Source organism: Caenorhabditis elegans, chromosome I, assembly GCF_000002985.6.
Source record: "Caenorhabditis elegans chromosome I".
Classification (NCBI taxonomy): domain Eukaryota; kingdom Metazoa; phylum Nematoda; class Chromadorea; order Rhabditida; family Rhabditidae; genus Caenorhabditis; species Caenorhabditis elegans.
The window spans coordinates 1,755,055-1,767,886 of NC_003279.8; the positions used below are offsets into that span (position 1 = coordinate 1,755,055).

Consider the following 12,832-nt stretch of genomic DNA (forward strand, 5'->3'; position numbering starts at 1 on the left):
CATTTTTCTCTGGATTTTCTCGAAATTTGCACAAAATTTTTGAATTTTTTCGTAAAAAAAAACTGTTTTCCCCAAAAATTTCAGATTTGTTTTTGATTTTTTTCGAGATTTTCCCCTGATTTCAAAGTTTTTTCCTGAATTTTTCGAATATTTCCTGAAAAATCGGCTATTTCTAACTTTTTAAATAATTTTTTTTGAATTTCTGACTTTTTAAATCCTTTTTTTTTTGCCATTTTTTCCCATCTAAAATTCTAAATTATTCAAAATTTTACAGAATGTCAGAAGTAATCGACGAAAGTATCTTAAATACAGAAGCTTCAGATGATCCAATACCTCCATTAAATGATGATCAGATTGCTGAGCTTTTGGGTGAAGATGGAGAAATTATGGAGATAACTGAGCAGAAAGGTGAGATTTTTTGAGTAAAACCTTGAATTTTGCACTAAAAATTTGCAATTTTCGCTAAAAATTACCTTAAAACTCGAAAATTGGAATTTCTAGCTGAGAAAATGGCCAAAAATGTCGAAAAATGCCTCCGAAACCTGTGAAAAAAAAAACCACCAAAAAGGTTTCTAGGCCACCAAAAAGATTTCTAGGCCACCAAAAATGTTTCTAGGCCACCAAAAATGTTTCTAGGCCACCAAAAATGTTTCTAGGCCACCAAAAATGTTTCTAGGCCACCAAAAATGTTTCTAGGCCACCAAACAGGTTTCAATGCCACCAAAAATGTTTCTAGGCCACCAAAAATGTTTCTAGGCCCCCAAAAAATTTTTCTAGGCCACCAAAAAGGTTTCTAGGCCACCAAAAATGTTTCTAGGCCACCAAAAAGGTTTCTAGGCCACCAAACAGGTTTCAATGCCACCAAAAAGGTTTCTAGGCCACCAACCAGGTTTCAATGCCACCAAAAATGTTTCTAGGCCACCAAAAAGGTTTCTAGGCCACCAAAAATGTTTCTAGGCCACCAAAAATGTTTCTAGGCCACCAAAAAGGTTTCTAGGCCACCAAACAGGTTTCAATGCCACCAAAAATGTTTCTAGGCCACCAAACAGGTTTCAATGCCACCAAAAAGGTTTCTAGGCCACCAAAAAGGTTTCTAGGCCACCAAAAATGTTTCTAGGCCACCAAAAAGGTTTCTAGGCCACCAAACAGGTTTCAATGCCACCAAAAATGTTTCTAGGCCACCAAACAGGTTTCAATGCCACCAAAAATGTTTCTAGGCCACCAAACAGGTTTCAATGCCACCAAAAATGTTTCTAGGCCACCAAAAAGGTTTCTAGGCCACCAAAAATGTTTCTAGGCCACCAAAAATGTTTCTAGGCCACCAAAAAGGTTTCTAGGCCACCAAACAGGTTTCAATGCCACCAAAAATGTTTCTAGGCCACCAAACAGGTTTCAATGCCACCAAAAATGTTTCTAGGCCACCAAAAATGTTTCTAGGCCCCCAAAAAATTTTTCTAGGCCACCAAAAAGGTTTCTAGGCCACCAAAAATGTTTCTAGGCCACCAAAAAGGTTTCTAGGCCACCAAACAGGTTTCAATGCCACCAAAAAGGTTTCTAGGCCACCAACCAGGTTTCAATGCCACCAAAAATGTTTCTAGGCCACCAAAAAGGTTTCTAGGCCACCAAAAATGTTTCTAGGCCACCAAAAATGTTTCTAGGCCACCAAAAAGGTTTCTAGGCCACCAAAAAGGTTTCAAGGCCACCAAAAAGGTTTCAATGCCACCAAAAATGTTTCTAGGCCACCAAACAGGTTTCAATGCCACCAAAAAGGTTTCTAGGCCACCAAAAATGTTTCTAGACCACCAAAAAGGTTTCTAGGCCACCAAACAGGTTTCAATGCCACCAAAAAGGTTTCTAGGCCACCAAACAGGTTTCAATGCCACCAAAAATGTTTCTAGGCCACCAAAAAGGTTTCTAGGCCACCAAAAATGTTTCTAGGCCACCAAAAATGTTTCTAGGCCACCAAAAAGGTTTCTAGGCCACCAAACAGGTTTCAATGCCACCAAAAATGTTTCTAGGCCACCAAACAGGTTTCAATGCCCCCAAAAAATTTTTCTAGGCCACCAAAAAGGTTTCTAGGCCATCAAAAATGTTTCTAGACCACCAAAAAGGTTTCTAGGCCACCAAAAATGTTTCTAGACCACCAAAAAGGTTTCTAGGCCACCAAAAATGTTTCTAGGCCACCAAAAAGGTTTCTAGGCCACCAAAAATGTTTCTAGGCCACCAAAAAGGTTTCTAGGCCACCAAACAGGTTTCAATGCCACCAAAAAGGTTTCTAGGCCACCAACCAGGTTTCAATGCCACCAAAAATGTTTCTAGGCCACCAAAAAGGTTTCTAGGCCACCAAAAATGTTTCTAGGCCACCAAAAATGTTTCTAGGCCACCAAAAAGGTTTCTAGGCCACCAAAAAGGTTTCAAGGCCACCAAAAAGGTTTCAATGCCACCAAAAATGTTTCTAGGCCACCAAACAGGTTTCAATGCCACCAAAAAGGTTTCTAGGCCACCAAACAGGTTTCAATGCCACCAAAAAGGTTTCTAGACCACCAAAAAGGTTTCTAGGCCACCAAACAGGTTTCAATGCCACCAAAAAGGTTTCTAGGCCACCAAACAGGTTTCAATGCCACCAAAAATGTTTCTAGGCCACCAAAAAGGTTTCTAGGCCACCAAAAATGTTTCTAGGCCACCAAAAATGTTTCTAGGCCACCAAAAAGGTTTCTAGGCCACCAAACAGGTTTCAATGCCACCAAAAATGTTTCTAGGCCACCAAACAGGTTTCAATGCCCCCAAAAAATTTTTCTAGGCCACCAAAAAGGTTTCTAGGCCACCAAAAATGTTTCTAGACCACCAAAAAGGTTTCTAGGCCACCAAAAATGTTTCTAGACCACCAAAAAGGTTTCTAGGCCACCAAAAATGTTTCTAGGCCACCAAAAAGGTTTCTAGGCCACCAAACAGGTTTCAATGCCACCAAAAATGTTTCTAGGCCACCAAAAATGTTTCTAGGCCCCCAAAAAATTTTTCTAGGCCACCAAAAAGGTTTCAATGCCACCAAAAATGTTTCTAGGCCACCAAAAAGGTTTCTAGGCCACCAAAAATGTTTCTAGGCCACCAAAAATGTTTCTAGGCCACCAAAAAGGTTTCTAGGCCACCAAACAGGTTTCAATGCCACCAAAAATGTTTCTAGGCCACCAAACAGGTTTCAATGCCACCAAAAAGGTTTCTAGGCCACCAAAAATGTTTCTAGACCACCAAAAAGGTTTCTAGGCCACCAAACAGGTTTCAATGCCACCAAAAAGGTTTCTAGGCCACCAAACAGGTTTCAATGCCACCAAAAATGTTTCTAGGCCACCAAAAAGGTTTCTAGGCCACCAAAAATGTTTCTAGGCCACCAAAAATGTTTCTAGGCCACCAAAAAGGTTTCTAGGCCACCAAACAGGTTTCAATGCCACCAAAAATGTTTCTAGGCCACCAAACAGGTTTCAATGCCACCAAAAATGTTTCTAGGCCACCAAAAATGTTTCTAGGCCCCCAAAAAATTTTTCTAGGCCACCAAAAAGGTTTCTAGGCCACCAAAAATGTTTCTAGACCACCAAAAAGGTTTCTAGGCCACCAAAAATGTTTCTAGACCACCAAAAAGGTTTCTAGGCCACCAAAAATGTTTCTAGGCCACCAAAAAGGTTTCTAGGCCACCAAAAATGCTTCTAGGCCACCAAAAATGTTTCTACGCCACCAAAAGCCGCCTCAAGCCCGAAAAATTTGAATTTCCCGCTCAAAAAATCTAAAATTTTCCGATTTTCAGACGAATCAGATGATGTGGTGATGCTGGACGACGATGATGACGACACTCCGGAACCGATTCTCGTGATTGATATGGATGAGGATGAGGATGTTACTACAGATGGTCCTGAATCTCAGGAAGAGCTGGCTGCAGATGCTCCGGCTCCAGGAGCTCCAGAAGCTTCAGCTCCAGCTCAAGAAGCCTCAGAAGCTTCAGCTCCGGATCAAGAAGCTCCAGAAGTTCAGGATGTTCCGGATTCTTCGGGAGCTCCAGATGCTTCAGCTCAGGCTTCAGAGGCTTCTGATGCTTCAGCTCCAGAAGTTCCAGGATCTACAGAAGCTCAGGATGCTCAGGATGTTCCGGATTCTTTGGGAGCTTCAGATGCTTCAGCTCAAGAAATTCCAGAAGCTCCAGAAGCCCCAGAAGCTCCAGAAATCGCCGCTGAAATCGACGAAGAAGTGCTGCTCGCCGAGCAAAATGGAGTTTTGGACGAAGGATTTGATGAGACTGACGATATTATCATAGAAGAAGAAGCTGTAGAAGAAGCTGAAGCCGTGGAGCCACCAATTAACACTGAAAATCAGGAAAACGCGCTGGAAATGCTCGAAGAGCGCCTCAAGAAGAATGAAGAAAAGGAAATTGTGGAGAAAAGTGATGTGAAGCCAGAGGATGAAGATATTATACATATGGAGACGGATTCAGTTGAAAGTATGGGCTTTTTTAGCTGGAAAACAGGAAAAAAGAGCAAAAAATTGATACATTTCCAGCTTAACCAATCTTTTTTTGAGTTGTAAAGCCTGAAAATTGAGATTTTTGTACCAACTTTTATGATAAAGCTGAAAAAAAAATTAATTTTTTGACGAATTTTTAGCGGAAACCCTGAAAACATGTTTTGTCTGAAAAATACAGAAAATCGTCACTTTTTACAATAAATTCGAGATTTTTAGCTCAAAAATACAACATTATAGTGCAAAAATCTCAGAAAAAGCCAAAAATTTCATTCAAACATCTCAAAAAAAGCAGAAATTTTACTCAAAATATCTCAGAAAAAGCTAAAATTTTCCCAAAAAATCCCAGAAAAAGCAGAATTTTCATTCAAAATTCCCAGAAAAAGCTGATAATTTACTAAACAATCTCAGAAAATGCTGAAATTTTACTCAAAAGTCTTCATAAAAAGCTGAAATTTTACTTTAAAAGTTTAGGAAATGCTGCAATTTCACTTAAAAATCCCAAAAAAGCTAAAATTTTCCCAAAAAATCCCAGAAAAAGCAGAAATTTTACTCGAATATCTCAAAAAAAAAAAAGCTGAAATTTCACTCAAAAATCCCAGAAAAAGCTAAAAATTTACTAAAAAATCTCAAAAAAAAAAACGCTAAAATTTCACTCAAAAATCTCAGAAAAAGCTAAAATTTTACTCGAATATCTCAAAAAAAAAAACTGAAATTTTCCTAAAAAATTTATGAAAAACCGAAATTTCACTTAAAAGTCTCATAAAAAGCCGAATTTTCCCAAAAAAATCCCAGAAAAAGCTAAAAATTTACTTTAAAATCTCATCTGTAATTTTAGTTTAAAATCTCAGAAAAACCCGAAATTTCTCTCAAAAATTTGCTGATTTTCAAATTTTCAGCGTCAAGCCGCAAACGTACTGGCGGAGCCACAAGTCCGCGGAGCCCGGCTCAAAAACGACCAAAACGACGTGTTCAAACGTTATTAAAGATGCGTCAGAATGCAATTGAACTATTGACACGACTTTATGGCTCATGGGATGCACAATTGAGCCTCTCAAATCTTGAGACAATTCGATTGTTGGGTGTCAATAATAATAGGAAGCTTATCGAAATTTTTGAGGAGAATGAGCAAGGTTAAAGCGTTTTTAAATGCTATGAAAACTGACAAATTTTCGATAAAAAAACGGATTTTTGGAAGAAAATCGCCTGAAAATTCATGTTTTTCTGCAAATTTTGACCAAATTCCCAAGAAAAATACGATTTTTTAGTCCGAAAATCCTCCAAAAAGATTTCTAGGCCACCAAAAAGGTTTCTAGGCCACCAAGAAAGTTTCTAGGCCACCAAAGTATTTATAGGCCACCTAAGATGTTTCTAGGCCACCTGAGATGTTTCTAGGTCACCAAAAATGTTTCTCGGTCACCAAAAATGTTTCAAGGCCACCGAAAAGGTTTCTAGGCCACCTAAGTATTTCTAGGCCACCTAAGATGTTTCTAGGCCACCTGAGATGTTTCTAGGTCACCAAAAATGTTTCTAGGTTACCAAAAATGTTTCAAGGCCATCGAAAAGGTTTCTAGGCCACCAAAGTATTTCTAGGCCACCTAAGATGTTTCTAGGCCACCTGAGATGTTTCTAGGTCACCAAAAATGTTTCAAGGCCACCGAAAAGGTTTCTAGGCCACCAAAAAGGTTTCTAGGCCACCAAAAATATTTCTAGGCCACCTAAGATGTTTCTAGGCCACCTGAGATGTTTCTAGGCCACCTGAGATGTTTCTAGGCCACCTGAGATGTTTCTAGGTCACCAAAAATGTTTCTCGGTCACCAAAAATGTTTCAAGGCCACCGAAAAGGTTTCTAGGCCACCTAAGTATTTCTAGGCCACCTAAGATGTTTCTAGGCCACCTGAGATGTTTCTAGGTCACCAAAAATGTTTCTAGGTTACCAAAAATGTTTCAAGGCCATCGAAAAGGTTTCTAGGCCACCAAAGTATTTCTAGGCCACCTAAGATGTTTCTAGGCCACCTGAGATGTTTCTAGGTCACCAAAAATGTTTCAAGGCCACCGAAAAGGTTTCTAGGCCACCAAAAAGGTTTCTAGGCCACCAAAAATATTTCTAGGCCACCAAAAATGTTTCTAGGTCACCAAAAATGTTTCTAGGTCACCAAAAATGTATCAAGGCCACCAAAAAGGTTTCTAGGTCACCAAAAATGTTTCTAGGCCACCAAAAATGTTTCTAGGTCACCAAAAATGTTTCTAGGCCACCAAAAAGGTTTCTAGGCCACCAAAAAGGTTTCTAGGCCACCAAAAAGGTTTCTAGGCCACCAAAAAGGTTTCAAGGCCACCAAAAAGGTTTCTAGGCCACCAAAAATGTTTCTAGGTCACCAAAAATGTTTCTAGGCCACCAAAGTATTTCTAGGCCACCTAAAAGGTTTCTAGGCCATCAAAAAGGTTTCTAGGCCATCAAAAAGGATTCTAGGCCACCAAAAATATTTCTAGGCCACCTAAGATGTTTCTAGGCCACCAGAGTATTTCTAGGCCACCTAAGAGGTTTCTGGGCCATCAAAAAGGTTTCAAGTCCATCAAAAAGGTTTCTAGGCCACCAAAAAGGTTTCTAGGCCACCGAAAAGGTTTCTAGGCCACCAAAAAGGTTTCTAGACCACCTAAGACATTTCTAGGCCAACAAAAAGGTTTCTAGGCCACCAAGAAGCCGAAAAACTGTCTCAAATTCGAATTTTGCAGTGCTCAAACAAAAAGTGTCCGCACTGACAGAAGAGCTGAAAAAGGAGAAGCTGGCTCACGCGGGAACCCGTTCAGCATTGAAAGAATTGACTAATGAAATAACTGGAATGCGTGTACAAATGAATAAACTACGTTCAATGGTCACTCAGCCTACGACTTCGAAAATTATTGATAGTTTTGTTCAACGTCATCAGGCTTTCGAGCAGCAACAACAATTCCAACACCAACACCACCAACACCGACCAATAATGTTGGCTCCACGTCATCATCCGCCGCCGCCCCCGCATTTTACACCGAATCAACGGGCGGCGGCTCCGTATCATCCGAATATGGTTCAACCGAATCGTCTTGCTGCTATGCCACATAGAAGACCGATTATTGGAATGCAGGTGAAAATGGAATGCCATGAAAATTTCGGGCCGGAAAATTTTGGAAAATCCTCTAAATTTTCAATATTTGTCGAAAAAATCTGACAAAAATCGTGTCAAAATTCAGATTTCCGGGAGAAAAATCGCATTTTTGAGTAAAAATTCGAAGAAAAGCGTCTTAAATTCTAGATTTATTAGTTAAAATTTTTTTCAAATTTTAGTCAAGAAAATTAAGAAAAATGCGAAAATTTCGAGCAAAAAATATAGTTTTTTGGAGCCGAAATTGTGAAAAATGCGATTTTTTTCGAAAAATCTGGACAAAAAATTTCAAACAAGAAAAACCACTTTTTTAAAAAAATTTTCACACAATTTCCAGCAACAAAATTCGGCTCCACCACAATTCAACGGTCACCAAGCTCTCGTCCCATCACCTCAATCATCATCTGCATTTTCTCGTCCACCACCAACTCAACTTGCAACACAGAGAAGAGCTCCACCATTGGCAAGTACCGGCCTTCCGGCAACAGTCAGATGGGAAGCAATTCCACCGCCAAAAAATCCGAATGTCGGGCACAATGAGCCACCGCTTAACAATGGAGGTTCGTCGTGTGCAACAAAAAGAGCACCGCTTTTCCACGACGAGTTTTTGCGATGATGATTTTGGTGTGAAAATTGAAAAACTCATTTTTTTAAAGTCTGAAATTTGAAAATTTGAGAAAAGTTTTTTAAAAAAAGTTTTATGAGGGATTTTCTGACAATTTTTTATAAACGGAAAATTACGAAAACTCCAAAATTTGTGTTCTTTCGGAAAACGAATTTGAAATTTGAACCAAAATTTTGACAATTTTCTGGGGATTTTTGACTGGAAATTCGTTTTTCATCGATTTTTCCTCCTTTAATTTTCGGTAAAACCCCTGTCTCCAATTCCAGGCCGTGCACAGCCACTAATCGATAATACACGTGTACACGACAATACAATTATGCTGTGTGTACCACTTGTCTCCACTGCAAATACAATATCATCGGGCGATTCGACACGTCTACCAAAAGTACCACGAATCTACGAGAATCTCACGGCAAATCCCGATTTGAGTGTGACGATTCATTCGAGTGCACAGGATTTCCGAGAGAATTATCAAATTGGTGGAAAGATTAACTATGAATATCTCGGAGGATTTGATCAATATGTAGGTGATGATGTTTTTTTATTGAGAGATAAATACGAAATTCCATTACAATCGATATTTTTTGACTGAAAAATGTCTGAAAAATCAAAAATTTTAGCTAAAAATTGAGAATATTTTTGTTTAAAAAAAATCATTGAAATTGATTTTTTTTTATTCCATAAAAATCTCGGAAAAGTCAATTTTCAGTCATAAATCTTCTGAAAATTATCCAAACAATGGGATTTTCTGAAATTTTAGCTTAAAAATTGAGGATTTCCCGGTTTTTTCAGAGAAATTCCATTACAATCGATTTTTTTACTGAAAAATCCTCTGGAAATTAACAAAAACCAAATAAAATGCCCTAATTTTTTTTTAAATCCAAAAATTGTTGGATTTTTTCAGAAAAAAATATTTTTTCAATTGACTGGTGTCCAAAAAATATAGAAAATTCAAATTTTCCAAGAAAAATAGCCAAAAAAATGTAATTTTTGTCTAACAAAAAAATTGAATAGCGCAAAATTAAATTGTCGTTTTTTTTAATTTCCCTCCGGTTTTGAAAGGAAAAAATTCCATAAAAATCGAAATTTTTTGACTGAAAAATCCATGAAAACTCGAATTTTGAGTCAAAAATCCTCTGAAAATGCTCCAAAATATGAGATTTTCTGAAATTTCATCAAAAATTAAGAATTTCACGGTTTAAAAAAAATTCCATTAAAATCGATATTTTTCAAGTGAAAAATCTCTGGAAAACTCGATGTTTGAGTCAAAATTCGTCTGAAAATGCTCCTTTAAATTGAAAAATTGAAAAAAAAACCGCCCACAATATTTGCAGAATATCCAAGTGTTCGTCCAAGTGTCATCTCTTAAATTCACTGGAATGAACGGTTACCCGGATCCAGAAGATCGTATATCAATTGACTGGGGATGCTCGAAATTGTGGCCTTGTAAGCCGAAATCTCATCACAAATTCCGTGTACGCTTCCATCAAGCACAACTGCTGCCGAAGAACGATCGAATTACGATTGTGGCTGTGGCGAAGGATAAAACTAGCGGAATTATTCACATTTCGCAGGTGAAAAATTGGAAAATTTGCACAAATCCAGACAAAAAAAACTGAAAAATCGAAAAAATTTTTGTAATTTTTTGCCGAAAACGAAAATTAAAAACTGATAAAAATTGATTTTTAACCGGAAAATCCCTGAAAAATCAAACATTTTTTGCTAAAAATTGAGAATTATACGGTTTTGGGTAAAAAAAAACTATTTAAAAAAAATATTTTTTCTTTAAAAATCTCAACAAAAAAAAAACCAATTTTCATTCAGAAATCCCCCCGGAGAATTGTCAAAATTTTGGGAATACTCTGAAATTTCGATAAACACCTCATTTTTGATTAAAATTGATTTTTTAACTGAAAAATCCCTTAAAAAACGAATATTTTAGTTTTTTCACAAAAAAATGTGCAATTTATCTGAAATTTCAGCAAAAAAAATGAAAAAAAAAAATTCCGAAATTAAAAACTGATAAAAATCGATTTTTTACTTGAAAAATTCGTGAAAAATCAAACACATTTTTGCTAACCATTGAGAATATTACGATTTTGTGAAAAAAAAAACCATTAAAATTGATTTTTTATTCCTAAAAAATGCCAGAAAAATCAATTTTCAGTCAAAAATCACCGGAAAATTATCAAAATTTTGAGGTTTTCTGTGAAATTTCAAGCTGAAATTTCCATTTTTGAATAAAAAAAATGTGGCTGGATTTAAAAAAAAACCATTAAAATTGATTTTTTAACTGAAAAATCCGTATTTCTCTGAAATTTCAGGCAAAAAATGTCATTTCCGAAATTAAAAATTGCGACAAAATCAAATAAAATTGATCAAATTTGCAAAAAAAAAAAAACTTTCGCAAAAAATCCTTAAAATTTACATTTTTCAACAAAAACTCGAATTTTCAGTCAAAAATTCGTCTGAAAATGCTCCAAAATATGGGATTTTTTGAAATTTTAGCTAAAAATTGAGAATTGCACGGTATTTAGAGAGGGAAAAATTCCATAAAAATCGATATTTTCCTCTTTAAAATCTCGAAAAAAATCATCAATTTTCATTCAAAAATCCCCCCCGGAAAATTGTCAAAATTTTGAGATTTTTCTGAAATTTCACGCAAAAATTTTCATTTTTTCAGCCCACCTTCATCACTCTCGAATGATCGATCTCTTCACGTCAAATGCACTTTTTTCTGGATTTTTTTGTTAAAAAATTTGAAATTCTCGTGTTTTTTCTTCTGAAAAATTGCTTTTTTTGATTTTTTCTGTAATTTTTTTTTTGTTGATTTTCTTAATTTTTTTAATTTTCAAAAAATCTTTTTCATCTCTTTCTCTCTCTCTCTGAATCTCAATTTTTTCCTGAATTTCCCCGTTTTTTTCTGATAATTTTCAATATTTCTCTGAATTTTTCTATTCCCCCCGTTGTAATGCCAAAATATGTGGTAATTTCTCCCCATTTTTTCGCTTTATTACTATTTATTCTATTCAATTGGTGCCTCTCTCAATGTGTTGTATGAAAAACACTGTTTTATGGAGGTTTTGGAGAATTTTGAATTTTTTCGTCGTGATTTTTATTGGTTTTCTTTACCAATTCAATTTTTTTTTTAATTCGAAAATTTGTAGAAATTCACTTTTGTAGCTTAAAAAATTAAAAATTGAGAAAATTTGTTCAAAAATGGCAAAGTTTTCGAAATTTTAGTCTAAAAAAAGATTTTTTTAATATAGAATTTTAAAAAATTAGCACAGAAAAATGCCGAAAAATTCGTAATTTTTCATTTAAAAATGAAAAAAAAAAAAAACAAAAAAAAAAAAAAAAAAGAGGGAAAAATCCCATTAAAAGTAGTTTTTTGACTGCAAAATCGTCTGGAAATTAACAAAATTTAAAAAAATCTTTTTTACAGCCCATCGTTTCCAAAAACCAAATAAAATGCCAAAAAAAAATTTTTATGCAAAAATTCTGGATTTTTTTCCGATTTTTTCAAAAAATTCCCCCTTCTAAAAAAAATGGTGAATTTGTTCCCAAAAACCCAAAATTTGAGATTTTCTAAAATTTTGGCAAAAATTAAGAATTTCACGGTTTTGAGAGGGAAAAACTCCATTAAAATTGATGATTTTATGACTAAAAATTCCTAAAAAATCAATTTTCAGTCAAAAATTAAATTTTTTGAAATTCTAGCTAAACATTAAGAAATTCACGGTTTTGCGAGGAAAATCTATTTAAATCGATATTTTTTGACTGAAAAATCCCTGAAAAATCAAAAATTTTTGGCTAAAAATTGAGAATATTTTTTGTTTTAAAAAAATCATTGAAATTGATTTTTTTGTTTTAAAATTTCCATAAAAATCGCGGAGAAGTCAATTTTCAGTCATAAATCTTCTGAAAATTATCCAAACAATGGGATTTTCTGAAATTTTAGCTTGAAAATTGAGAATTTCCCGGTTTTGTCATGGAAATTCCATTACAATCGATATTTTTTGACAGAAAAATTGCTCTGGAAATTAACAAAAACCAAATAAAATGTCAATTTTTTTTAAATCCAAAAATTGTTGGATTTTTTCAGAAAAAAATATTTTTTCAATTGACTGGTGTCCAAAAAATATAGAAAATTCAAATTTTCCAAGAAAAATAGCCAAAAAAATGTAATTTTTGTCTAACAAAAAAATTGAATAGCGCAAAATTAAATTGTCGTTTTTTTTAAATTTCCCGGTTTTGAAAGGAACAAATTCCATAAAAATCGAAATTTTTTGACTGAAAAATCCGTGAAAACTAGAATTTTGAGTCAAAAATCCTCTGAAAATGCTCCAAAATATGAGATTTTCTGAAATTTTAGCTAAAAATTGAGAAATTCACGGTTTTTTCAGAGAAATTCCATTACAATCGATATTTTTCAAGTGAAAAATCCTCTGGAAATCAACAAAAACCCAATAAAATGCCCTAATTTTTTTAATCCAAAAAAATCTGGATTTTTTCAAAAAAAATTCCCTCCCCCACTAAAAAAATCGTATTTCCCAATTTTCAG

The 12,832-nt window shown here is 35.2% G+C and overlaps 1 protein-coding gene across 3 annotated transcripts; it reads left to right on the forward strand.

The window, feature by feature from the left end:
- Positions 1-274: 274 nt before the first annotated feature.
- lin-65 lies at positions 275-11,346 on the forward strand (the record flags this gene model as incomplete). Of its 3 annotated transcripts, NM_170802.6 has the most annotated exons (8): positions 275-408; positions 3,797-4,483; positions 5,403-5,636; positions 7,237-7,625; positions 7,981-8,203; positions 8,535-8,791; positions 9,603-9,842; positions 10,952-11,346. In NM_170802.6, 8 exons carry the CDS (start codon positions 276-278, stop codon positions 10,973-10,975), a joined length of 2,187 nt encoding a protein of 728 aa, NP_740785.2. The 3 variants fall into 3 exon arrangements, with proteins under 3 accessions (NP_740785.2, NP_740786.3, NP_001293438.1); NM_170803.6 differs by lacking the exons at positions 8,535-8,791; positions 9,603-9,842; positions 10,952-11,346 and having other exon boundaries at positions 276-408; positions 7,981-8,259; NM_001306509.3 differs by lacking the exons at positions 275-408; positions 3,797-4,483; positions 5,403-5,636; positions 7,237-7,625; positions 7,981-8,203 and having other exon boundaries at positions 8,585-8,791; positions 10,952-10,975.
- Positions 11,347-12,832: the final 1,486 nt, after the last annotated feature.